General features: G+C 47.2%; 1 protein-coding gene across 2 annotated transcripts in view; it reads right to left on the reverse strand.

Moving 5' to 3' along the window:
• Window positions 1-4,151: 4,151 nt before the first annotated feature.
• FHDC1 (FH2 domain containing 1) overlaps window positions 4,152-24,229 on the reverse strand; it is a 39,540-nt gene continuing 19,462 nt past the window's right edge. For both annotated transcript variants that reach the window (XM_021698926.1, XM_021698925.1), the window contains exons 5-12: window positions 20,951-21,036; window positions 20,763-20,863; window positions 17,817-17,887; window positions 17,609-17,716; window positions 15,781-15,851; window positions 13,465-13,582; window positions 10,121-10,285; window positions 4,152-7,895 (exon numbers count right to left, since the gene is read on the reverse strand). In XM_021698926.1, coding sequence (XP_021554601.1) covers window positions 5,850-7,895; window positions 10,121-10,285; window positions 13,465-13,582; window positions 15,781-15,851; window positions 17,609-17,716; window positions 17,817-17,887; window positions 20,763-20,863; window positions 20,951-21,036 — 2,766 coding nt within the window. In that variant the 3' untranslated portion in view covers window positions 4,152-5,849. The remainder of the gene's footprint in view (window positions 7,896-10,120; window positions 10,286-13,464; window positions 13,583-15,780; window positions 15,852-17,608; window positions 17,717-17,816; window positions 17,888-20,762; window positions 20,864-20,950; window positions 21,037-24,229) is intronic.

Below are 24,229 nucleotides of genomic sequence, written 5' to 3' on the forward strand. Positions count from 1 at the left end.
TCGGAGAGGGGCCCAACCCAGGGAACAACCCATCGGCCCCTAATCAGGACCCCAGTCTCTGGCTTCTCTCCAGCCCACTAGTTCTCAACAGCAGGGTGAAAAATGGATCCCTGGGGAGTTAAAATGCAACTTTGGGGGCCCCACCAGAAAGATTGTGACTTGGTATAGGTCTAGGGTGGGGACAGGAGTCACCCACCAGCCCCAGGGATTCTCTTGCACCCTGGAGCACTCCACACTGTGGGAAGCTGTGTGCCACTGGCCTCTCAGATACTTTCAGGGGTCGGGAGACACTGCAGAGTTCACCACCCACAGCAAACATCTGGCCCTCCCTGAATGACCCACTTGCCCAGCTACCCACTGTCCTTAGCCACACAGGTGACCTCCCCACAATCCCTGCCACCTTCCCGTTGGTTATCAGAAGGCAAGGGCGTGTGGTTGAATCCAGCCTCCCTCCTGGAAAATTGAAAGCAGAAGTTGAACACGTGTGCTCTCTATTGGGAAGAACAAACAAAAGGTAGTCTCCAATACAGAAATGGCTCACATTTACTGGAGTCACCTGTGATGGGAGCCTCTGTGTCTGACCTCCAGAGTGGAGAGGACTTTTCTTCTGCAGCAGTGAAGAGTGAACATTCCTGGTGCCCTCAAGTTGCTAGGCCTTAACCTCTGCTTGCTGCCGCAAAGCTGGGGAGGGATGTTCCTAGCACCCTGGCATTTCATTTTCCTGCAGGAACTCCACTACAAGTGAGATTTCTTGTATAGAAACGTCAATGCCATGGTCCACCCATGGTTGAGTTAAATAGGTTTTTCATGAGTTGCATTACCCATAGTGCATGACACAGTTGCTCTGGGAAAGTGCATTGTCAACTCCTCATCATCTAATTGGCAAGCAGACTCAGGGAATATCATCAGCTATGACTCAGCCCTTGAATGTTTCTAAGGAGGCTGGGGGCAAACTCCAGGCCTGATTCCAAAGGCCTGGCATGAATGCATCAATACGGACCTCAAGCAGATCTTCATTGAAAGACCAAGACACCTTCATTCCACAGGGTGATGGTCAGGTTGTGCCAGGGTCCTGGTAGGCCCTGGGTCGAGGGCCCATGAATGACTGGCCTGTGAGAGCTGCCTGTGGCTGTGACCTCTCCTGCAGTGGGATCCAATTGTCCTACCTACCCACCAGGAAGCCAAAGCTTCATTGCAGAACTGTGGCCTGGAAGACAGAAAAGCCATTTTCTTCAACTACAAGAATGTCACTTTTGTCTTCACTGAGGTGATCCAGTGAGCCATGAGTCACTTTACTGGAAGATATTTGCAGATGAACTCCCCCCACCCAAGGAGAGCCTGCTCTGTGTTATTTTCAACCCTGCCACAGATTTAGTCCAAGCTATGCAAGATTATTCCATAGATGCTGAGTAGAGTGACCCCGCCAATCCACTGTCCTCCATTTTTGTGTGTGTTCACATCCCAAATAATTTTAAGAAGTACTTAGTGAGTTGGATGCCTGGGTGGCTCAGTTGGTAAAGCGTCCGACTCTTGGTTTTGACTCAGGTCATGATTTTAGGGTTGTGAGATCAAGCCTGGCGTTGGGCTCCACGCTCAGCTAGTGGAGTCTGCTTGAGATTCTTGCTCCTCCCCTTGCTCTCTTGTGCTCTTTCTCTCTCAAATAAATAAATAAATAAAATCTTAAAAAAAAAAAAACAAACAGGACTCAGTGAGTAACCAGATGGGCTGTTCCCTGGGTTGGGCCCCTCTCTGAACCTCTGTCAGGAAATACAGGTGCTTTTCTCCTGGGCAAGTGATGCAGAAAATGTATTCTGAGCCCAGCACCCAGTTAGGAGGAGAGCCTTATAGGATCCTGAGGAGTTGGTGTGATTTGGATCTTCAGACAGAGAAGCACCTTCAATCATACCCTTGGCCAGTCCCTTATTCTAACTTGGTTTATATGTTTGATGCTTATATGTGTTTGAAGATGCATACCAAAAAACAAAACAAAACAAAACAACTCCTCACTTCTTCGCTGGGGGCAGTACTGGAACGTGAACCCAGCCCCAAACTGGACATAGAGCTTACTAAAAAAAAAAAAAAAAGTGTAGGAATTGAGAATAAAGTTTAAGTTTCAATGGAAAATTCTGTGAAATTGCAAAATATCATCATCGCCAGATGGGAGGAGGTAGGATATTGTACCCTTAGAGGCAGAAGCTGGTGAATTTGTACACCTTGAAGGGCTGAATTGATAGTTCCAACAAACTATTCTGGGACCTCCCACCATAATACATAAAGAAGCAGAATTTTGAAAGAACAATTTGGAACAACTGTGGTCCCTTTAAACTCACCATGTGTCTTTAGGGGGACTGGAACACCGGTTCCTTGTGAAAGCCATAAAATAAAAGGGTAAAAAGAAAACTACTTGAGATCCACTGTGAAAATAGTCTTCTTTTTTGATGTCAGTAACGCCTGGTATAACAGGTTGAAGTTATAGGAAGGGGTCCAGTGGCCCAACCAGCTTATAACAGGCAAAACCAGGCTCTCAGTGTCCACGGGGCAGACAGCAACTTTTTAAAATTTTTTAAAGATTTATTTATTTGAGAGAGAGAGCACGAGTTGGGGGAGGGATTGAGGGAGAGGGAGAGAGCGAGTCTCAAGCAGACTTTGCGCTGAGCACAGAGCCCCCAGGAGGGGCTTGGGCTCACGACCCAGAGATCACCACCTGAGCCGAAAGCAAGCGTTGGACACTCAACCAACTGCGCCACCCAGGTGCTGTTCATCTACTCTCCTGTTGGTGCCTGACCCAGGGATCATTGTCTAAACCCTTTCAGATCAAGCTCGAGAGTAGCCAGGACTAACACTTGACATGAAGCTCCGAGGTGTGAGGTGCATCTTCCGAACAATTCCCCTTTCTTCTCATATAAGCACCAGCACTGCATTTCAAATCAAACCACTCCTCCCTCCCTCTCTGCTCATTCCTGAGGCAGCCGCAGAAGCGAGCTGTGATTTCCCAATAGTGTCCCGAGCCAACATGCATGAGGACACATAGGAGCAGATCCAGACTTGCTGGCCCCACAGAGATTACACAAAGCTTGGCCCATAACATGGAATAACGCGAGCATGTACGAGGTGCTGAACATTCCATCGATGGCCTGCGTGTCAGATGCATGCTTGCATTCCCACACGTCTGGTGCAAAGTCTGCTCTCTAGGCCTTCAGTTAAACACAGTTTCCGGAGTACCGAGAAGATACACACCAACAGCCTAATTTGACTCTTGAGCCTCCTGAGGACAAGACCGCTGTATCTCAAACCTGTTGCACCTCCTGCATCCAGGCCTTTCTGTGTGCAGGAAATTATATATTCTTCCACCAAGATCACACTCACACACACACACACACACACACCCCCATCAACAGAGTAAGTTGAAGATAAAACACAGCTCCCATAAACAGGAACTTTATTAAACTACATGTTACATAAAAGAACATATAAATGGACCTTTAAATACATTCAGTTCATCTTAAACAAATTTATATAGAAACTTATTTACAGTTCTCCATTATATACTTAAATTATTTTTCAAAGCTTACTACCGATAAAAGGTAATAGAATGATCACCTGCTCATACAGATGCATACACATAGGGTCCACAGGGCTAAGTAAAACACTGCTTCTCAAGAAACTCAGCTTATTAGATTTCAAAGCAACAGCAAGTTCTGAAGGTGCTTTCTTTTGAGCAGGCCTTTGACATGAGGCCTCTGCTAGGGAGGTGCTGGGGGTCGGTTTGGAGAAGCTGGTCCTGGGGGTAGGTGGGTCCTTGGTTGTTTATAATAACTCGGACTCTTGGAGCTGGAGGGACTCTTAGAAACTATCACTGAGGCCATGCCCCCACTTCCAAAGATTGGGAAACAGAGGCCGAGGGAGAGGGAGTGATTGGCCAAAGTCACATAGCATCAGGGAGAGCAGGGACTGGAACCCTGGTTGCCAGGGTCCCACCTGGAGGTCCTGACCTCATCACTATCCACAGACTTTTTTTTTTAAGATCGATTTATTTTAGGGAGGGAGAGAGTGCACATGAGTGGGGGGAGGGGCAGAGGGAGAGGAAGAGAGAGAATCCCAAGCAGACTCTGTGCTGAGCGTGGAGCCCAACGCAGGGCTCCATCCAACAACCCTGAGATCACGACCTGAGCCAAAATCACGAGTCAGATGCTTAACCGACTGAGCCACCCAGGCGCCCCACTATCCACCAACTTTTGACCACTTTCATCCATTTCCACCCACCCATAGGCCCTATGTTTTCAACATTGTCGTCTGCATGGTTAAATATATGATTTCTGAGGCTTTTTGAGATGGTGAAAAACAGTGCAGGATTCCCATAACCATCTTTGTGGGGCCCAGGAAATATCTACCCAAGGCCATTTTTATAAGAGGTTTTGTGGTCAAGTGCCTTACTTCTTTAACCATAAAGTTTACCGTTTCAATTTAGCTGACTTAGGGAAGCTCCGAGTTTCCAATTAATTTGGATGGAAGGCAACATTCTACAGGAGGAAGACTGTAACATCAACCACGGGGATTTGCTGAAATTCATCTACCACTGTTGGATCTAAAATAAGGTTTCACTCAGGTTTCAGTAAGTGACCGAAAGTGAAAAAAGGCAGGCAGCAACTTTAACAAGAAAGTTTCAAGAACCCCCTCATTTCCTAATTAGTCTCAAAAGAAAGTCGTGAAATGGGCAGTGAGTAGAAACAGTACGTGTTTTCTCCTTTCTTTTGAATAAAGCCTATTCTTTCCAAATTTTCCTGATGATATAAATTCTTCTGAAAGCAGGGTTGAGTTTTTGTTTTTGTTTTTTTGGTCTGTTTTTAAAAACTCGATTTGGTTTTTGTCGGGATTTAAAGACCACTGTACCAAAGAAGAGATGTATCCTCAGTGACACAGATATACAGACTCTCCAGGCTCCAAGTCGGGTTAGCAAGAGAAGGGCTGGCTGGAGGCAGAGAGAGAGAAGGGAGGGAGAAGACTGGGAGACAGAAGGGTTTATTCTTCCCTGTAACTAGAGTGAACCCAAGTCATAGCAGCCTTCACTCTGTTTCACAACAGACACGCAAATGGGCAAACACAGAAGGGGAAGATGTGCTCAGCTGAAGAACCCCTGATGCCTTTCCATTAAGAGATGGCACTTCTAAGTTTGGGAAGATGCAGCATTTTGCCAGGGCCTGCTGTCCGTCTGTGCCTGAACACACAAGAGCATCCAATTTCCATCCACCAGTCTCACCTTCCCTCCTGCCCACAGGCTAACCCTCACCCAAAGTCACGCAGAGAGAGATGAGCGAGGCAGAGCCTTCAAGGAGACGGTGCCAATCACAGAACACCCAGGGCTTGCGCAGAAGTCCAGTTGCCAGCAATGGCCGGTGTGTGGGCAGGTGGAACCATGAGGCCAGGGAACACAGGAAAATAAAGTCTTCAGGTTAAGGGTTTTGTCTCCTTTTCTTGGGAGGCATTTCATTCTGCAAAAGGAACTAAACTACTTAATTTGTGTAATATTGAAAAATAAGTTTGACATATAAAAACTGGCCAAAATTCTTTTGTTTTTTTAACTCCGTAGGTAAGACTATCAGCTTGCACATCTGCATTTTTGTGGGGTCTCTGCTTTGGGAGGGGGTTCCTCCAGGGTGTGCGAGGGAGGCACTCGCCCAGACTTGGGACTTTACAGTAGTTGTCAGCTCAGCAGGGGACAGTCCACAGGCCTCCCGCACGGGCACCTTCAGTGACGTTGAGCATTAGTAGGGCACCCCTGGACCACTTTATGCGGAACAGACATTCAGAGCTGGCCCTTCTTCACAGGAGTCAGTCCTCACAATCTGACTTCACTTCCGTAAGGGATCGAGCATTTTCCCTAGCGTGGTCCGATCGGAGTTTTTCAGTCTGAGGGAGGCCCTTTCCCCAGCCCCTCGGCCCTTCACAGAGGCCTCTGTGTTGGCACTGGAAGCCCCAGCAGACTCTGGACACTTTTGGGGGGTCCGGGCGCTACTGGCCCGCCGCAGGGTGCTGCTGTCCTTGGGGGCAGCATCCTCGGGGCCACCCTTCGGCCTCAGCTGACGCTGGGAAACAGTCCGAGTGATGCCGGGGGCTTTGGCCACAGGAGAGGAGTCTGTTCTCGTGAACCGAGAGGAGGAGGCAACTGTGTTTCGGGCAAAGCTCGGCACGGGAGGCGGGACACGGGGGACGCTGGGGGCCGGCGGGGCCTTGGGCTCCTCTTCAGGGCTCTCAGGGTCCTGGGAGTTGGAGCGGCAGATCTTGTTTTCATCGGGCTTCTGTCTGGGGACGTTCCTGAGAGGCTTGGCGCTGGGCTTCTTGAGAGAGCCCCTCTGCTGCAGGGGGGGCTCCTTCCCTGACCTGGCGCTGCCGGAGCCGCCGCTTACCCTACCCAGCCTCTGCTCCTCCGCCACCGTGGCCCCCGCCACAGCCCCCGTTGAGGACTGCTTGGGCGACACGTCCGAGGTCCCCCGCACGGAGCTCCGGCGCGACCACGGCGCGTCTGTGCCGCTGGGGGTCTCCCGAGGGGGCCGCTTCCAGCCCACCGAGCCCCGGCTTCTGGAGATGGGCACGACTTTGCGCATGCTCTCACTCTCGGAAGCGGTCAAGGTCCGCACGGGCTTGGGCACCGCCCCCTGGGCCCCCTGGCTCCGCCGGACAGTGGCGGGCTTGGAGGCCCCCTGCGACGGCTCCTTGAGGGCGCTTCTCTTCGGTGCTGTCGCATCCTTCCCTTTGGCGGGTCTGTCCCGGGGAAGGCTGTCCTTGCAGGAGGGCTGGCTCTTCCCAGAGACTGGAGCAGAAGCCTCCCCAAGGGGGCTGGAAGTGGGGTGAGAGGAGACCTGGCTGCCTGTCTCCCCAGCCCCAGAGGACAGGGAGCCATCCCCCCCGCCCCCCTCCCCCGGCTCCGAGCAGTCCAGGGTCAGCGAGCAGTCGGTGGCGTCGGAGATGTAGAACAGAGGCCCGGGGTCTTTGCTCTCATGGTCGCTGCTGCCCACAGATACCAGAGCCTTGCCACTGGGTTCCTCAGGGGCAGCCCCGTCCCCCTCCAGGGCTGGGCTGAGACGGCCCCGGGCCCCTGTGCCCACAGGCATCGGGCCGCCGTGGCTGGCACCGAGGGACTGCACGCTCCCATCCCCCAGAGACACCGGCTCCATGGGGCTGAGGTCATTATTCAGGGTCAACCGGGGCGCCTCCTCTGGGCCCTTGGATCCCTGGAGGTCGAACTGAGCCAGCCCTGTCACCAGCTCGTGCTCCTTAATCCCCAGAGCCAATGGCGAGAGTGGAGGGGACCGGGCCGGGCCCAAGCCCACAGGCTCGCTATTCCTCTTTCGGAGGATGCCCACCCCACTGCGCCGAACTCGGGGGAAGGGGGGCATAGGGTCCTCAGGCCTGGGGGCCGGGAGCTGCTGGCTCTGCCAAGATGAGGGTGGCTCGGAGGCCCCCACCTGGCCCTCTGAGGCCTGAGGTCTATGTGCTCGGCTGGGGTCCTGGGCTCTCGGGTCCCCAGGCTCCATCCAGGCCAGTGTGGGCGGGGCCTGCCGCGGGCTGCTCCGGGGCAAGCTGTTGAATTTGCTGGGCTCCTCGGGGCTGCCGGTGGAACTCTCCAGGAAGGTCAGCAGCTCCCGGTCGGCGAAAGCGCCCAGGGAAAGGCGGGAGCGCCGGGTGTTAGGAGGTCGGTAGGAAGGGCTGACAGGCCGGGGCTGCAGGAAGGGCGGCAGGTCCTCCGCGCCCTTCTTGGTCAGCTGCTCCACGTCATTCTCACTGCTGCTCCGGCAGAATCCCCCAAGCTCCCCAGCTGCCCAGGAGCGACGCTTCTGCTCCAGCTCCTTCAGCCTCTGCAGCCGCCTCAGCTCCTGCACCGCCCGGTCGCGGTTGTCCTGAGGGAGGGGTGGAGAGAAGCCCCAAGATGCATTAGACCCATGGGACCTGCGTGCAATTCCACAGCCACCTGCCCTAAGACCCCAAGATACAGATGCGGAGGACAGCCTGGGTCCTAAGCTTCAGAGATACTGCGAGTTTGCAAGTAAGGAGGGTGTGGAGAGGGCTAGTTCTCCCAAAGCTGCCTGCAAAAGACTCCACCAGCTTCCAGCTTTCTGGTCAAGGCACTGTCCCTAAGTGTGGGCTGTGACTCCACACATGCTGGCCACCTCAACTCCGAGGGAACCCCCCTTGCCTTCTGAGCAAGGCAAGATAGACAGGACTTCCAGGAAAAGGCTATTTAGTCAGTGGCAGAGAGAAAAAAAAGAGGAGGACCCTGAGATCATACCTCCCTGTTGCATCTGTGTTGAATACATCTACACATGTGCACACACATGCAGCACATTCTACTTAACCATTTGGGTGCATAAATATATACTCAAGATATTAAGAGATGCCAGTCAAATCTCTGTTTTCTAATGCTCCCTGGTAAGGAAACACCAGAGATGCCATGGTGTCTCGGTCCCTCATGCCCCACCCCTTCCCACAATGAGACAAGAGGATTTGCTTTACAAATCCTTCCACCACCCCTCTCCCTGCTCCAAGTACCCAGCCCTCCCCCAACAAAACCAAACCAGAACAAACGCACATACTAAAACACACTTTACCACCTGGCTGTACACTTTAAATATACATATATTTGTGGGACGCCTGGGTGGCTCAGTCAGTTATGCGTCTGCCTTCGGCCCAGGTCGTAATCTCCGGGTTCTGGGATCGAGTCCCACATCAGGCTCCCTGCTAAGCTAGGGGGTAATCCGCTTCTCCCTCTGCCCCCCCCACTCCTGCGCATGCGTGCTCTCGCGTGCGTGCACGCGTGCGCACACTCTAATAAAAAATCTTTAAAAAACATATATTTGTGTCATCTAAATGTGTGGATCTCACAACCCTAATCTGTTATTGATAGCACTTTTTATTCGAAAGTCAATTTCCTCAAATGGTGGATTTCCCTTCCAAGTTTCTGTAAGACTCTGGCTGGGGACGCGTGGCCCCTCCTTCTACTCTGGCCTGGCCTCGCCAGTGTCCCAGGTCCCCCGGGCCCTCTCCTCCAAGGCTGCCTGGGGTGGGGGTGGGGCCAGCTCCTGGCGCTCGGGACAGCTGGGCCGAGACAATCACACAGGTGGCCTCTTGGGCCTGCAGAATTCTGACAGGGAGTGAGAGCCTCGGAAAGAGCCAATTTGGCCTCTACCACCCACCACCACCTCCCACTGCTGAGCTCACCGCTTGGACAAGGGAGAGGAAACGTGGCCGCAGGCTTAGCCTCCTTCTCTTAGCTGGAGAGAGAAAAGAGGGGTTGAGAACTCCAGTCACTCTGGCCTCCTCAGGGCCGGAGGGAAACCTGACCAGTCCCTCAGAGAAATTCAGCTATGGGCAAACCTGCTTTTAAATACAGGGAGAGGGATCACGCACAAGTATTTAGTTCCTCATCACCACCTGAAGTGAAGGGATGTTGTTTTGTTTTTCATTGACAGATGAGAGTCGGACTTGCAAAGCCAAGCGACCCAGAGCTCTCTGGCTCCCACACTGAACTCAGAGATGCCTGGAACTGGAGGTTGAAGGGCGGGAAACGCCGCTGTATCGCTCAGACAGCAGCGGACTCCTAACTACTTGAGAATTTCGAAGCCGGCTCTGGCCGAGGATGACACGGTCCCCGTGGTGCCAACCGCCTGGCCATGGCCATGGTGCTTGAAACAGGCGAGAGAAGGCCTTGCAATCATCCCACAGCAACAAAGCGTTCCCCGAAAGAGGAAATTCTTTCCTGGGGTGGGGGGATGGGGGGGAGACATTCAGGACCGTCAAAGAGATTTGTTAATATCATGGCTGCCCTCATAAATAAACCTAACAGAGCGCTTCAGGGTGTGGAACAAGTGTGGGTGTGAGCAGCACAGCAGCTGAGGCGGCCAGGGCTAGGCCCCCGGGGCACGGGGAGGCGCTCGGGGCTGGGACGGCAGAGCCCCGGGCCCGCGGAATCCCAACCGAGAGCCTGGCAACGCTGCCTGCGCCACGCTTCCCTGAAACCGTGCAGACACTGAACCATCTTGCTGCCAAGGGCAGAGGGCTGGGTCTGGAAGAGGAAAACAGAAAAAGCCACACCACTCAGAAAACCCGGTGATGCCATCAGCCATACCTGAACGGCTCTGTTGAATTTGATACAGAAGTCTCTAAATATCTGAAGGCACTCATCCAGTTTCATGGTTTCTTTGTCTTCGCAGAAAAAATCTATAAGGGTGTGGGCCTCGTCCTGGAGCTCTTGTTTCCAGCGCTCCAGTTCTGTCAGCTTTTCCACAGCAAACTGAGGGAGAACACACAAGCACACGCTGAAGGCAACAGGCAGCTGAGGAGGCGCTCTGCGCGCCGTCTGTGCTCCCGGGTTCAACTTCAGGTCTCGGGAAAGGGGAAGGGTGACGGCAAGTCCAACGCGCTCAGAGCCAAAAGGCAAATATTTCAACCCAAACAAAGCCCCGGGGAAGCAAGATGAACTTCTGTGGGAGGCGTGCAGGCCACCAAAGAGACTAGAGAGCTTTAATCTACAGAAGGCCACACAACGGTCACCTTCAATGTCACTGAAAAATGACACAGGTGTAAAGTTGGTTTTATTGAGGAAAACTCACTCTGCATCTGTTCTTCCTTCTCTTAAAAGTGAGTCTTATACTGGCCAAGGGTTCACTTCAGGATGTCAGAAGTCCCTTGTACTGACGAGCTGTGCTGTTGAGAGGGAGTTTAAACCTCATCTCAAATGATCTGTATCAGGGTCAGTGTCACCCCCACAGGACGGAAACCCCGGTGCCCAGACAAACGCCCCAGCCAAGGCTTCTTAACCAGGGTGCTTAGCCAAGTCAGCTAGGAAGCACTGTCTACAGTCCGTGCTTGGACATCACCCACGCACTTCAGTATGTCTGAGGTGCAACTACCACTAATATTTTGTTACAACCCCCCAGGAGATTCTGAGGAGCCCCCATGGTTAATAACTACTGCCCTATACAAGCCCATCTTCTTCACATCTTCACTTTCTCCTAATCCTTCCAGGACAAACTCTCCAGTGCCTCTATAGATTCAGGCATTGGGGCACCTGGGTGGCTCAGTTGGTTTTTCATATGAAGAAGGAACGCATGAAGTACATTACTTGATAAATCACACATATCATGTTTTTAAAAAGGCTTACATTTGAGAAACTTCCTTTGAGTGGAGGGACAGGCCTTGGAAATGTGACGTTATGGGTTGTGCACCCTCAAGGAGTGGAATTGCTGCTAAGACATGTCTGGAGAGTGAAGAGCAATTCTGAGAAGACTCATCACCTCCCACGCACTCTAACACACTTACCCCCTTAAAAGTCCTTTTCTTACACCAAACATATTCAAGAGGTAGTAAGAAACCAAAACCATTTAGGAAACCGAATACCAGAGAAAGTAACCATCTGAGTCAGTAGCCCAAGGCACTGTGTGCATTCATGCTCTATTATTCTTTATGGGGAGAAGGGTATTCATGAAAGGATAAATGTTTGCCTGTCATTCTTCCACAGGGGAAAGGTGGATTCCAGCCAAAAATAACTCAACTGCAGAAAAATAGGACTCTTGACAAGAACCTACATGGGAGCTTAGCCCCGCCTCCCTTGTCTCATCACTAGATCCCATGGGGATGGAGACAGAACCAGGAAGGAAAAACTTACACGCACTGCAGTCATCCTGAGGACTCCAGAAAGTGAAACATTCTGAATATGGGTGTGGAAAATCACCCAGCTCAGAGGGTTTTTCTTTGCCAAGAGTTAGTTTTCTGCACAGTTAGGACCCCAAATGACAAAGTCCAAAGCTACACTGGCCGAGTATAATTGACAAGACATGAGCAGTTGTGCTAGCAAATTCAACTTTTCACATCTCACCTGCCTGCTCCAGACCCAAGTTCCAAACCAATTTATTCGTTATTTCTTGCCCAGATGGTCAGAATACTGAAACGAATTTACAAAACTGTGTTCTTGTCTTTTTTCTCCTCAAACAACTTCCATCTTTCCCCATGGCTAAGAGCACAGTCCCATGTTTTCAGATAGGCATTCAAAACCCTTCATGGCCTGGCCCTACCCTACATTACAGAATTACACCCCGTCCGCTATTTAAAAAGAAATTGAATATAAAAAAGAAAAATAAATAGCTGTGTGGGAACATTTTATTTACCCAGATAAAAATGACTACTAGAAAGAAGCATTTAGAGTTAAAACAAGGTCTCCTTGAAAGAGCAGTCCAGGGGTACAGCTGAGACAGAGCTGTTTTTCATCATACGCCTTTCTGCACTGCTATGTATAGCATAAAATATTAATGTTTAATTTAAGAGCCAGGGAAGGAGACATCCAGAATTCTCATCTCACTGTGGGATGGGCCTTCTCCCTCAGTTTCTGACTTTCCCTCATTTGTCTGCATGTGCTTACTGCGGAGTACTTTCTTACCTACTGCTAGGTGTTTCTGTGGTGGTGTTTGCTTTGTTGTTTCACTTTGAGAAAAATCTGTGCATGTAAAAGAGAATATCTGTTTGGTTACAGTTGAAAGAAAATACAGAGCACATGTTTAATCAGAAAAATAAACTCCCACCAGAGCCAAACAAAATGTTTGCCGATGGGAGCTGAGACATAGAATATTTGCTTGCTGTAGCTTAATTACAAGTCAACGTACAACCTTTGGAGCACACTGATCCTGGCACCAAGGGCAGCCCCGCCACACCCCCCCATACCTTGCGAGGCTCGAAGCACTGATATTTAAGGTAGCATGCCACTTCCCCTGAAGATTGAAAGCATGAAAAGCTGCCACTGTTTTGTTTTGTTTTATCTTCCTTATTTGTAAAAAAAGAAGCATGTTAGACTATGTGATTAGTGAGTCACAGTGAGCTGACACAAACATGTCCACTCTGCTGTTTTCTTGTTGATGTTATTCAGAGCAGCACCTGACACACCCTGTGGGCTGATGTATTTGGGGTGTTGATAGGCACAACTCTCGTGTGCTCCCCCTCTCATCATAAAACATGTCAAAACGTAGCTTGTTTCTTCAATAAAAACAAGTGAAGAAACAACAGCCCGAGTTCTCAGGTGTCTACGATTTCTGTGGAACTTCGTTCTGTCGTCCAAAGGTTTGATTAGGAGGCAGAAACTCCTACACCATGGTTGAGAAGCAAAACCTGAGCGGCCAGGCATAAGCTGCCAAGCGTTCGCTCCCTAGGCTGATACCAGTTCGCTACAGGTTGGTATGATGATGTCAATCCCGTGGCGATAAACGGAGGCCAGCCCTTGGTTAGGGCCACATTCGACGGCCCCTGCGAGAAAACCAACCCCGCAAAGAATGGGCACTGAAATACAAAGTTCCTTTCATCGACCCGGGGAGGAGAATATGAGTGGGAACCTGCTACCTCCCCAAAGCCGTGCGGACTGAACCAGCCCTGGCAGGTGCTGCTGGAAGCCAAAAAGAGAGAGACGGACTCCAATCACCCACGAACCTGAAGGAAATCTTCCATCTGCTGACAAAGTTCACCATCCCGCTGAATGTTTTCCCTCAGAGATCTCGTCCTGTTAAAGAGCGAGTGCAGTTCTGCCTCCGTGTTATCCAGAGATAATCTACAAGCAGAAAGGGGAGAGTGGGCATGTGGTACAGGGAAGCCATGTGTCATGGAGGTACATCAAACAAGACCAACTGTGGGTCAAACCTAGACATGGACGGCAGAGCTTCTGCAATGACATTTACCACACTTAGAGTTTCCGCCCGTTTTTTTAAGACTCCATGTCTTCCTAGAGACACACTGGTTTAAAGAGAGATGGCTGTGTACCTTTGTCCTTACTGGTGAGATAACGAACCCATGAGAATTGTAAAGCTGTTCATAAAGTGGGTCTGAACACCTTTATGCAAGAAGCATTACAAAATAAAAGCCAAAAGGCCTCAGATATTTCCCCTCTCCTCCGGCACAAATATAAAAGCTCTAACTCACGCAAAGCCAGGCGGTGTAGGCATTCAGGGCAATGAGGAGACACTAAGCAGACCTCATGTTGCCACGGACAGCCAGAGTAAGCCCTCAGTATGGTAGAGAGAACTAACACATGGCTAACAATTCTGCAAAGAAATGGCGGGGCTGTTTGCAAGGCTTTTGTTACATATGTCAAATCAAGATTAGGAGAGCAGGAGTGGATACTTCTGTCACTAGGTAGAGTGAGTAGGTGAAACCTAAAATCCAGGTGGAATTCACTTAGCAAACTCATATGCTAGGATGCTTTCATGCGTCCACTGTGAATTCTGACATTTCTTTATGCAGTGAAGTTTTCCACCTTCATTGGTTGTTGGCACCCATCTGTGATGTTTGTACTTCACAGGACACTTCACCTTCCATCTCAGATAAACAAACTTTATTTTCTAAGACGGTATCTAGCTAAACTTCCCCAGCTGATTCTGACTGCAAATGTCAACTCAAAAACGTAATGGTTATTTCTCTCTATACATACCTCTTAGTAACATTTCTATACTAGTCAGAGGAAAAAATATTCCCACACGAATTTCTTTTAGAAATTCAAAACCAGAACAGTTTATATCTTATAAGATGCTCACTGTTTGGGGGGAATAATCCAAAAATCTGTAAATGGGAACTATGAACTGTTCACAGCTTCGGCCTTATAAGCTCACTTTGGGGAAGACATGTAATCTGTGGTTAGATGTTCACAGTCAATAATACTGAGACACTGGCCAATGACAGGGTTTGGCTTGAAAAGCTTTGGTTCATGTATTTATGCACAGGGTTCATAGCCATCCTAATCAGATATAATCACTCAGATAGCAAGTGTAGGACTTGAAGTGGTTCACTGGAGCCAGCCTGCAAGAGGCCACTGTGGGTGTGGGCACCCCTCCCAACTCCTCCCTCAGTGAGGCCACCTGCCACGGGAGCAGTATTTACACCATGGAGATCAGCAAATGCTACAAATCAGGACCTCTTTCCAGGGAAGCCGGTTATTGAACATATACCACTGGATACGTGGATATGTACTGTAAACTTAAAAAACATGGAACTCAAAATAGCTCGCGTATACAGATTATAGCCACATTAAAATGCACATCTATACTGGGATCAGAAGCAAATTAAAGTGATATAAACACAGCTTTATGTTTGGTAGATACTTTCTCTGTAAGTTGAGTGACTAACTTAAAACAAAATCCTTTCACAACCCTTGGTATGGTTCCACCTTCTTCTACTGCAATAGAAAATAAATGTAACATGTTAGATTCTACAAGGAAATGGCCCTGGAAGTTTGACTGATATATACCAACTCCCAAGGTAATAAGCTGTGTTGTTTGAGCTCTATCTTTTGGGTGTGGAGGGATTTGAAGTTCTCAATCCATATTGTTTTTACACTGATGATATTCATTAGAAAAGACTGCAATAGAGTTTTTTAGATTAAAAATAAAGACTAATTTTTCAAAACCCCCAAATTCCAAAGGTACACACACACACATCTGTAAGCAAATAAAAGGAAGGTCTGAAAATTCAACAGGACAAAACTTTCTAAAAGTTATAAAATATTCACCAGTTTCATTAAAAGTAGTTTAGGGGCGCCTGGGAGGCTCAGTTGGTTATACGTCTGCCTCCAGCTCAGGTCATGATCTCAGAGTCCTGGGATCGAGCCCCACATCTGGCTCTCTGGTCTGCTTCTCCCTCTCCCCCTATCCCCTGCTCGTGCCCTCTCTCTTTCAAATAAATAAATAAATCTAAAAAGTAATTGAAAAAAAAAAAAAACTGAATTCTCAGAATTCACTTTCAGTCTTCTTTGCTCACCTAGCAGCCTCCTGAACGTGATGCAATTTTTCAGAAAAGTTTAGAAGAATGGCATCTTTCTTTTGGGCTTCCTAGAATAAAAACAGAATATTCTCTACTGTATGTATAAAACTGGAAGGAAACAATTATCCCAAGGCTGGAAGGAACCTTAAAGTTCTTGTTTTTATGCTTGATATATTCAAAGCAATTCACTAAAACATGAACTCTTATATTCTTAGTAAGATTTACCAGAACTCCCCTACTCTCAAGATATATATAACTTCCCAGAGCAACCGATCCTGATGTGAAATACAATTCATGGGCACACAAACTCAATGGAAGTGGGTGGTGGCTTAGCATGGCCCATTGTTTCTGAGAGAATCCAATATATCCTGCTTAAATACCACCCATTCCTACGAGTATGCCTTTAAATGACCGAGATGCCTTCAGCTGTTAAACCAGTTTGCAAACTGAGTTTAATCAGAAGGTGCAAAAGCCATAGAGGCATTTGGATTCTTCACCTGTTCAGGGGATACAAGGAGGGTGGATATGAAGGGTGCAATTACCAACTCTGGAAACGTCCCCCCCATGGGCTGGAACCAAGTTACACAGAGCACCTGGCTCCATGGATCTAAAGGGACTGCTGGAAGACTAGCTGTAAGGCACATGGGATAAGGAACACATTTTCTGGTTTCAGTGCCCTGAAAATTAAATTTTAAGTGAGTCCTGAGTTCAACATATCCTTTGTCTTCTGAAGAATGTAGTAATAACTGTGTGTGTTATTTATGGAGAACTTACTATGGGCCAAACACTGAAGTAAGCACTTTATGGAATTATCCCCGTCAGCCCTCTTGGGTACCTGTTTTAAAGGATCACTAGCCCCGTGATTAGAGGAAGAAATTGAGGGTCTTAACATTTAAGTAACTTGTCTGAGGAAGTACAGCTAATAAAGGACATGTCAAAATCCCAGTTCTGTCCTGTTCTGAAGCTCACAATGGAAACCAGCCCAGCTTCCTCCCCAGCTTAGAGCTACGTCTATGTGATTGCTGTCAAAACAACAAATGTGATCCAGTGAAGAGAAAACAAAGTGCTACAATCCATAATTTGAGATAATTTAACAAAAGACAACTGTCGTTGGCCGATTTTTCATTTTGTAACTGGTTGTTTTGGTATCCCAAAGCCCCAGTCAGAAACGGAGGTGATGAACAGGGTGCAGACCCCAAGGCCTGTGTTTGTGGCAAGGCACCCTGACTTACAGTTCACAAAGGGAAACAAATGGAAGTGATTTTTTTCATTGCCCTGGCTCCCTCACTCTACACATAACCAGTCACAAATCTAGTCAACCCAACGCTGGGAATGTTTCAGCACCCAGGCCTCTGCTCTCCATCCCTGTGGCCATGACTCTTGATTCTCAGCTCTCGCCAAACGATCAGAGAGCCAACTTCTGCCAAGAGGTGCCCCATTTCTAGTTCTCTCTTCACTCCAGCTCATCCTCCATATTGCCTTATTTTCCTAAAAACAAAGCCACCCTGGTCAGGCCATTTTGCTGTGCACAAACTTCCATTGGCTCCCCACTGCTAAAGCATGAATCCAAATTCCTCAGTGTTTAGGATGTGGATCCTTCCTAACCGGGCTTCACCAACCCTGACCCCTGCCTCCCCCAACCCCTCCACTTCCCTCTTATCCTCAGGAATCTGCAGAGTGCTTCTGCAAATAGAACCTTCTTGGAGCCCACCATGTCCTTTCCTATCTCTGTGTGATGCCACCTAATACCTGGGAAAAACCTCCCCACCTCCAGGGAGGATTCACGCTCATTCTCTCTCTCTCTGAATTCACCACTTCCACCTACCTGTGCAACAAAGTGCAGAAGATTCATCCCAGGTTTGTTTGCTTTTGTGTCTGCCAATTTGAGCAAAGAAGACAGTTTAAATCCTACTGCATTGCCAGCATACCCTCCCTAAAGAAGACAAATCAAAAGAAAAAATATATACATATACCTTTGGGCGGACAAATAAACTTAGAAACACAACATTATAATTTTTTTGAATTTTACTTACTGCATTCATGATATTCCCCGCCTGTAGCACCAAGTGTAATATTGAATGTAGCTCCTCACACAACATCAGCTCTGTCAAAAAAGAACACACCATGGTACCTTCAGCGTAAAGGCACAAAGACAGCTGCCACATCTGAGTTCAAGAGGGCCTGAAGCAAGCTCTGACCCTAAACCCCATATTAAGACAGGAAAAAACAGATCAAGCAGCACATTCTGTGGTATATCTAATGCGCCATTTGCTACGGGCAATCTGTGTCCTAGTGTTTAACTGGGAATCAATATGTATGATGCTTCAATATATCACAAAATACTTCAATAAGGAAAATTTTCAAGGAGTGGAAAATGCAAAGGCCTTATGAAAAGCAGCACACTGTGTTATAGGAGCAAGCTTTTTGTCAGCCATTCTTTATTTTTTTTCCTCTATCTCCACTAGCCTTTGAGATTATATTTATAGAATATGAAAACTAACAGAGAGCAACATTTTGCTTAGTCCACGAGCCATGAGGAGATAAAAAATAAACAGGCTGGGATGACATGTAAATAACTTGCAAAGCACTAACCCTTAGGGGCCAGGCACCCAGAGACTCTGTCCATTTTATTCAAAACTATACATTTCATTTGGATTGGCTTAAAGGTTGTAAAGGAGCTTATCATTGTAATATATCTTTAAACTAGTTCTTTAAACATAGAAGCTCTTGTACACACATCTATGCAAATTAACAATGTTAAAAATTGTTAATGTATTTCAAAAGCTAAAAGTGAATTTTGATGATTATTAAAATTATAGTATATATAGATAATAAAAAGCTACCCACGATTTTTTTAAGTTCATATTCTCCATTAAGTGTGGTATTACTTTCAAAAAATTACATTTGGATCACTGCCTGCATTATGTTATCTAAGAAGGCCAGTATTTGAAGGTTAACCAGATAAGAAACGTTTCCACCATGCCCATGAATTTGTATGGCTCAATACAAAAACTATTCCATCTCAACGTGAACAGGAGGGATGGCCCTTCCAAAGTTGCTGCAATAGCCCTGGTGTGTGTAGGAAGAAATGTTAAAAGGCCTCCCTATTGAAAGAAGAAAAATTGCCCTTAATTCTTAGTCTCCTCTCTAAACTGAAGAAAATACGATGGGCTGAAGAGCAAAACTTTGTCTCAACACGGGCCAGAGCAACTAAACAGGAAAATCAAATACGAATCAACAGCTCTGCAATAACTAGAAATCCAGAAAACCACGCAGAGGAAATCAGGCTGGCGCTGAAAACCCTGGAAAATGTGAGGGTTGGGGAACGCCAGAGACTCTGCCTTGGCGATGAGGAGCGCCCACAAGTGTGCTAGGCCTGCTTGCTCAGCGTCCGAAACGCCTGAGGATAAAACTCCAGCACTATGGAAGGAGACAGGAGAGCAACTCTGAGGAGTCTGCCCAAGCTGGGCAAGCAAGTCATTCAAAGAAATGGAGATGACCCACTCGCCCCTCTCAAATGTAAACAGCCCACCAGGAATTAGAGTCTTGAGGGGAAGCAAGTGGGAGAAGACACAGAGCAGAACCATCAGGAACCTGCAGAAGGTCACACTGAAGATGCCCAGGAAGAGTCAGGAGGAAGGAGGGACGATGCTGGAAAAGCAGGCCCTGGACACCAGAGGCCAGAGGTTGGAGGAAGGATGCAGCTGGCCTAAGTGCCCAGGTTTTGAGCGTGCGCATGCACACACGCACACACACACACACACAGATACTACACACACTGCATGCATCCGGAAAGCTGACCTAGGAGAGGAGCAAGAGCGAGCTGCAACCAGCAAGGTCTACTCTGACGCTTGGGATGAAAGAAATCTTCTTTTATGGGAAGATAATATACTAATTAATTAATTGGTCAATTAATCGATTAATTAAGGAGGAAAGTAAATGGAAATAAGCCTTAATTGTCATCCTAGGTAATATCTCTTTTCCCTTTTTAGGGTGTATCAGATTTAGGACTTTGCATTTCTCATTTCAATTGAATACTTTTGTTTTTTTTTTTTTAAGAAACTGCTGCCAAACTAGTACAGCCACTATGGAAAACAGTTTCTCAAAAAATTAAAAATAGGGCGCCTGGGTGGCTCAGTTGGTTAAGCGACTGCCTTCGGCTCAGGTCATGATCCCGGAGTCCCTGGATCGAGTCCCGCATCGGGCTCCCTGCTCGGCAGGGAGTCTGCTTCTCCCTCTGACCCTCCCCCATCTCATGTGCTCTCTCTCTCATTCTCTCTGTCTCAAATAAATAAATAAAATCTTAAAAAAAAAAAAAATTAAAAATAGAATTACCACATGATCCAGTAATTCCATTACTGGGTATTTACTCAAAATATATGAAAACACTAACTCAAGGGGATACATGCACCCCTATGTTTATTGGGGCATTATTTACAGTAGCCAAAATATGGAAGCAACCCAAGTGTCCATCAATAGATGGATGGATAAAGAAGATGTGGTGTAGATACACAATGGAACAATATTCAGCCATAAAAAAGAATGAAATCTTGCCATTTGCAGCAATATGGATGGATCTAGACGGTATAATGCTAAGTGAAATAAGTCAGTCAGAGAAAGACAAATTCTATATGATTTTGCTCCTATGTGGAATTTAAGACAGACAAAAAACCAGGCTTAACTCCAGAGAACAAACTGGTGGTTACCAGAGGCGAGGTGGATGGGAGGCTGGGGGAAACAGGTGATGGGGATGAAGAGCGCACTTCCCTTGATGAGCACTGAGTGCTGGGTCAAACTGTTGAGTCACTATATTGTACACCTGAGACTAAGATAACACTGTGTGTTAACTATACTGGAATTAAAAAATAAATTAATTTCAAAAATCAGGAGAAGAATGCTTACAAAAAAGAATAAAAATTAAAGTGCTACCACTAAGGTTAATAAAAACAAATTCCATGAAGCATCATGTGTTCACTTACCTTTTGTAGCAGTTCTCAGAATTGTTATGTCTGTGTACAGAGAAGAACAAGAAGGTAAAAATTCCTTCTTTAGCACCATGGCTTCAATCCGAAGTGAATAGCTGAAAAATAAAAAGTAAAACTGTAGCGTTTGAGGTCACTGATTTTAAAACTTTCCTCTGTAAAGAGCTGTGATGGACGATCCTTACTTTGGCACCTGAATCAAGTAGTGTAGAAAGGAGTCCGCCAGGGACAGCTTGGACACATCTCCACTAAATGTTTTCAATTTCTTTATCTAAAAGCCAAACAGAAAAGAGGGTAGAGAAAAAAAATAACTTGTGATTAAAATGTAACATTATTTTAAATGTCCTCTTAGAATCCCTGTAAGAAAGTAAGATTCCAGTGCTAAATTCAAATTAATAAAAATGTAGACCCAAGAAAAGACAGAGAAGGAAATCATCGCATCTACTATGTTTTTTGAAAGAAGAAAAACCAAACAAATGAGAGGGAGAAGAGCTGTGTCATGTGTGTGGGTATAAATAACCTCCATCAAACCAGAGAACTGGAGCCACAGGACTCCTCAGGGAGGTTACCAAAGGGTTGGTTCTAAGGATGAGAATTTTCTGTAAGTTATAATCTGGAAGGGAGATCACTGGGAGAAGAAAGAGGACACTGGGTCGTCATTATAACATGGTCCTCTAGGTCCCTAATGAAAAAAATCTTAATATTTTGGGTAGTTTGGACATAAAGTTCTCAGACTGGGGGAGGGCTAACAGACCTTTCTCTGGCCAAGTCCCCCTCCACACAGAATAGCCTTACAGCAAGGGGCTACTGTGTGCTGAGGCGTGGACACACTGGCTCTCCAGTGGCAGAGAAAAAGGAAAATGGCTCAAGCAGCTGATGGGTCAATGTCAAGACCTCCGCCTATGAAAAAGATCAGGTAATAAAACAGGATGTATGGTCAGATCCCATTCCTAGAAATTTTAAAAGAAGCGTCCACTATACCCGCCCCCCCCTCCCCGGCCCACCCTCCATGCACACACCACAGGTGTGGGGAAAAAGACTAGAAGGCCCCACCCGCACGAGGTGATAGGATTACAGAGACTATTATTTTCTTCTGCTGCTCATTTTTATTTCCTAAAATGTTTACAATGAACATGTATTACTCTTGTAAAAAATTAAACTCAACTAAAAGTTATTCCTTCAACCATAGCCAAGAGAAATGAAAGAGTTCTGACACAGGAATATAGCCAAACAGCTAGCAGGTGGGGATGGAAGCAAAGAGAAAGTTCTCAAACTGCATCAGAGCAAATCAGTGCCTCCCTCACACAGAGAACTGGACTGGCCCAATGGCAGAAACTTTTCTACATCCACTGGCATAGAGCGTCTTCCAATTAAAACACTTTATGGTAAATCGAACCTTGGGACTACGAGTAGACAGCCTACCTCTGCAGCTAACTCTTGCCAATGAGCACTTACCACCTTTCATTACCTTTATAAAGCTTACTGTCTTCCATCCCCAGGATTATGGCGGGTGCCCATAAAAATAACATGACTTTTCAGTGTCTTGAAAATAGGAAATGATAGTTCAAAAACAGAGGAGGGAATATTTGCAAAGATCTGAAGTATCTATATCAACTACCTGAAAATACAAAATGTCACAGTGCAGATGCATACCCAAGACTTAAGTCTGATGCTTAAGACTACATTTTTTTTTAAATGGGCAGAAAACAGCCATTTATAGAATTGCATTACTTCCCCTACCTTTAGGGCCCTAAACTGAATTTACTATTTTTAGTCATACTCAATTTAAGGGCAGATGGAATTTTTGGTTTAGCTAAACCCAAATCGGTGCCTGGCTGCTGAACAGAGAAAACCATAGGATGAATCCTGATCCCTTCTGAACTAGAGTTTAGCAATTCACTATATATGGAAAGGGGCAGAGTGAGGTTGTACCTTTTATAAGACCATCTATGCAGCATGTGCAAAGCTTCTGAAAATAACAGCACAATTTTCTGACTAAAGCATATAGAATAGGTCATGCTAAATAAACTTGGTAGATATTTCCATTAAACATGTGCTCAACTGTAACTGAACAATGATTAATCTCCTTCACTTATATAAAGAGCTAAAAATGTTTATGGAGTTCAAGAGAATGGTGATGGAAAGATAGTATTTAATTTAAATGCCATGTATACAGTTCTTAATTCCATTTCAAAATGAGACTTGTGTTCATTAAGAAGGATTATGGTACCTTCACAGTGGTAAGGAGGTAAAAAAAAGAGAGGTGAACAAACCCTATAATTATTGTGCATTCTCGTCATCATCAAAAAGCATTTATCACACATTGTTAGGCATAATTTTGTTGGCTGAGCCAAGTGACTCTCATTACGACCTGGCTGTGCCCAGTTTCTGTCCTAATAGCAAACAGCATGCTCTTTAAGACTCATACATTCCAAAGGGCAGACAGACCTCCTTCATCCCATCTAATTCCACTCACATGGCCTGGAAATAGCAAGATTTCCCACCAACAGACTCACCCCAAGGGAAGACCCTGGGGCTTCCTCCCGGTCATTCTCCCCACCCAACCCCCCAGGGGCAGAGTTGGCATAGAAGGTTGGGATGAGGTGATAAAAATGTCAGAGGCGGCCACCAACCAGCTGCCAGAGAGAACAGAAAACTTCTACCACCTTCCAGCCCTCTATCCCTGACAGTGATGCAGGGATGGGGCCCCAGCCCCAACGGAGGAAGGGCTCGTGGGCTGCGTCGGGGCTCCCTTCCACCATCCACCCGGCTCCTATGCCAACCTCTCCCTTGTCCCTCTCTGACCACAGGAATACTTTTCAGGGCAAAGAACCCCCTCCCAGGGCTTTTATTTCTGGGTCTGTCTTCTTCCTCTGCAAGTTTTAAGTGTGAGTTGAAAGCAAGATGAACAAACACGCCAGATCAGTGATTTGTGGGGAAGGGCAGAGAAATCCTGAAAACAAATTAACCTTCTGCTGGCTTGTCAGCTGAGAACGCACGACCAAAAAGGGCTGTTTCCGCTCCTATTTTTCAACATGCTGATAAGATTACGGTATCACTCCAGCGACACTCACGCCGGCGCTCTGCTCTGCAGCAGGAGTGATGAAAAGGCTGGGAGGAAGGCCGCGCAGTGCGAGGTGGGGTTTTGAGAACCTTTGCCCTTCCTTCCTCAAAGGGATGCAGTGGGGGTGCAGCAGAAGGAACTGTTCTGGGGTCAGACGAATCATGTGCAAATCCACCTTCCTCTCTGGCCTATCGACCAGGAGGGACACGTGAGAGGAGTTCTAGCGAACCTGTGTAAGCCTGTTTCCATCTGTACCATAAGGAGTATCTGACGATGTGGCTGGGAGGACTCAATGCAAAAGGCACCCCAAATCATCAGAGCTATGACTGAGTGACTTTCTACGTGCCAGGCACTGGGCTACACACTTGAACACATTATCTCGCTCGGCTGGATTCTGCCC

The sequence above is a fragment of the Neomonachus schauinslandi genome, chromosome 2 (genome assembly GCF_002201575.2).
Source record: "Neomonachus schauinslandi chromosome 2, ASM220157v2, whole genome shotgun sequence".
Lineage (NCBI taxonomy): Eukaryota > Metazoa > Chordata > Mammalia > Carnivora > Phocidae > Neomonachus > Neomonachus schauinslandi.